A 2,227-nucleotide genomic window follows, 5' to 3' on the forward strand; every position below is an offset into this window, starting at 1 on the left:
AATAATTCAACAAGAAGCTGAAGAGGGGGGACTGTTAAAACTCACACTGGGATCAAGAAGAGCCTAATTAATAGATTCAATAGCAAATTACGGAAAGCCTAATCGTCTCCAATATCGATCAGAAACTTGTTTGATGAAGTAGGCATCCTCAGTAAGGAAAAGCAGAAGCAGCAAAAGGTGTTCTCTTCACAAACCGCCCTTTCATCCTCGGCCTCTTTTCGGCGTTGAGCTTGCGAACTTCGTACCGAATCTTCTTTGCGAAGAGCCTTGTTCTGCGCTTCTCTCTGTACCTTGAAACCCTTGCTTCCCTTCCACCATCTCCAATTGCCAAATGCAAGCCTACACTGGTCTCTCCATAGGAGCTCATCTCCATTCCACCCACCCCCTGTAAATTTCAATGGAATCTCAGTAAAATAATTATCTTCATGTGACTATCATGTCCCAGTGATTGGACACCTGTCACCCATGACAATGAAATCCATCAACAATAGCCAAAACACCAATATTTATTGGTGGTTGAAAGCAAGAACTCAACATAGAAAAAAGACGCACTGAAAAAGACATCATGTTCATCTGTAAACTTCAATCTTAATTTCTTTCAATAACATTTAATGGCCTAATCTCTCTCTCTCTCTCTTTATATATATATAAAGAGAGAGAGAGTGTGTTGGACTTAATTAAATTAGGACTCCTTTTCTAGGTATCCATTGTTATAGCACTAATAGGATATATACTTAAAGAGTAAAACCATGAATTTATGTAATTTACTTCTTTAAGAATATACTAACCGTGAAGTCTGGCCAACAATCATCGGGGTTAAGCAGCGGCCGGTCCCCGGTTGTCCACGGCATGCCGTGACCAGCCCAAGCGGTTATCACGGCTTCATAGTCGAGCCGCAAACAGATCCGCTTTGCGAACCTGCCATGGCTGCCCACTTCAGTGTTACTGCTCAATTGGACCTTCTCCTCACCCTCCTCGCCTGTTGTCGGTGTGTCGTAGTCAAAATTGAGATCCATGGTTTCCCTTGACATGTCCACCATGGCCTCAACTTGAGTTACTGCCCTTGCTTGTATCTCATCCTCCTCTTCCATCTTCACCCTACTCCTAGAGTAGTCCAATTCGGACTCTCTTGAGTCAAAGAGCCCCAGACCTTCCATGCAGAAGGAGTCATCATCAAGTCCTGTGCCAAGTAAGTTCTGCACATCCGCGGCGAATTCGGCAAGATCGGCTTCAGATGGAAGAAAACAAGGAAGATTGTCTAGATCACAATTGAGGTCCAGTTCATTTGGATCCGGCGTTGGCGAAGGCTTGTGGTCATCGGAGCTGGTGGTGGTGGTGGTGATGGTGGTCGTAGTAGCTTCTGAGGCATAGAGTTCGCAGACCATAGGATCGAATACCGGAACCCGATAAAGGAGTTGTTCCTCATTCTCTTCTTGCAGTTCATCACCGAGTTCCGGAACAAGGAACGAGTTCGTCTCCAAGGAATTGGGTTCAGCCAACTGCTCAGACTTGGCTGTCTTAGCATGCGGGTGTGGGCGGGCCGACCGAGCCTTTCTAGTGAAGCCTCTATGCCATGAAGGCAATAGATCTCCACTCATGGTCTTGATTGAATTTGATAATGAAGTTTTGAGACGGACGCGCTCATGGCGCTGAGCCAAAGGATTCGCAGACTGAATTGTTCTATCACATGCCTGGCAAAGAAAGGCGTCATCAGCAGCACAGTACCAACAGGCACGCCGTCGGCCACAGTCCTCGCAGGGCCTGGCCGTCTTCCCGCCGACGGCATTAGCGACTTTCTTTTCCATTACAGTATTCATAAGAACCAAAACGAGAAGGAAGGAAGGAAGGGAGAGGAGCAGAAGGTGCTAGAATAGGTGAAACTACTCTAACAAGAACACAGTGGAAAGAAATAGCTTATTTAGAGAGGAAAGACAATAATTGGTGAGGTGGTGTGGTGACCCACACTGGACCTTTGGCTTCCGCCCTGCACTTTTGTAGGGTGTCAGAGATACTTTGGGACCCACGACCCGCCTTATCTCTTCTCTCATTGGCTGTTCTGCGTGACCATCGGAAATAAGAGCATCTCATTTGTAGATGATTTGCCAAGACAGATTTCAGATGGGGCCCATGTTTTTAGGTCCTTTTCCTTCTTCTCTCACTAGTGTCCTTTCCTTCTCCTTGGACTCCCTTTCTTTGTTTCACCTTCAATTGTAAGCCCTTCTAACAA

The 2,227-nt window shown here is 46.1% G+C and overlaps 1 protein-coding gene across 1 annotated transcript; it reads right to left on the bottom strand.

Moving 5' to 3' along the window:
* LOC149816202 (zinc finger protein CONSTANS-LIKE 16-like) lies at positions 1-1,953 on the bottom strand. Its single transcript, XM_089987143.1, has 2 exons — positions 789-1,953; positions 1-385 (listed from the first exon to the last, which is right to left on the bottom strand). Exons 1-2 carry the CDS (start codon positions 1,815-1,817, stop codon positions 149-151), a joined length of 1,266 nt encoding a protein of 421 aa, XP_089843269.1. The 5' UTR covers positions 1,818-1,953; the 3' UTR covers positions 1-148.
* Positions 1,954-2,227: the final 274 nt, after the last annotated feature.

Source organism: Nuphar pumila, chromosome 14 (assembly GCF_984573655.1).
Source record: "Nuphar pumila chromosome 14, dmNupPumi1.hap1.1, whole genome shotgun sequence".
NCBI lineage: Eukaryota > Viridiplantae > Streptophyta > Magnoliopsida > Nymphaeales > Nymphaeaceae > Nuphar > Nuphar pumila.

What these genes read in the sequence shown, in the direction of transcription:
- LOC149816202 (XM_089987143.1), bottom strand. Translation starts at nt 1,817, where the DNA reads ATGAATACTGTAATGGAAAAGAAAGTCGCTAATGCCGTCGGCGGGAAG. An exon ending in ATTGTTGGCCAGACTTCACG is followed by an intron (nt 386 to 788) that starts GTTAGTATATTC and finishes TGAAATTTACAG; the next exon opens with GGGGTGGGTGGAATGGAGAT.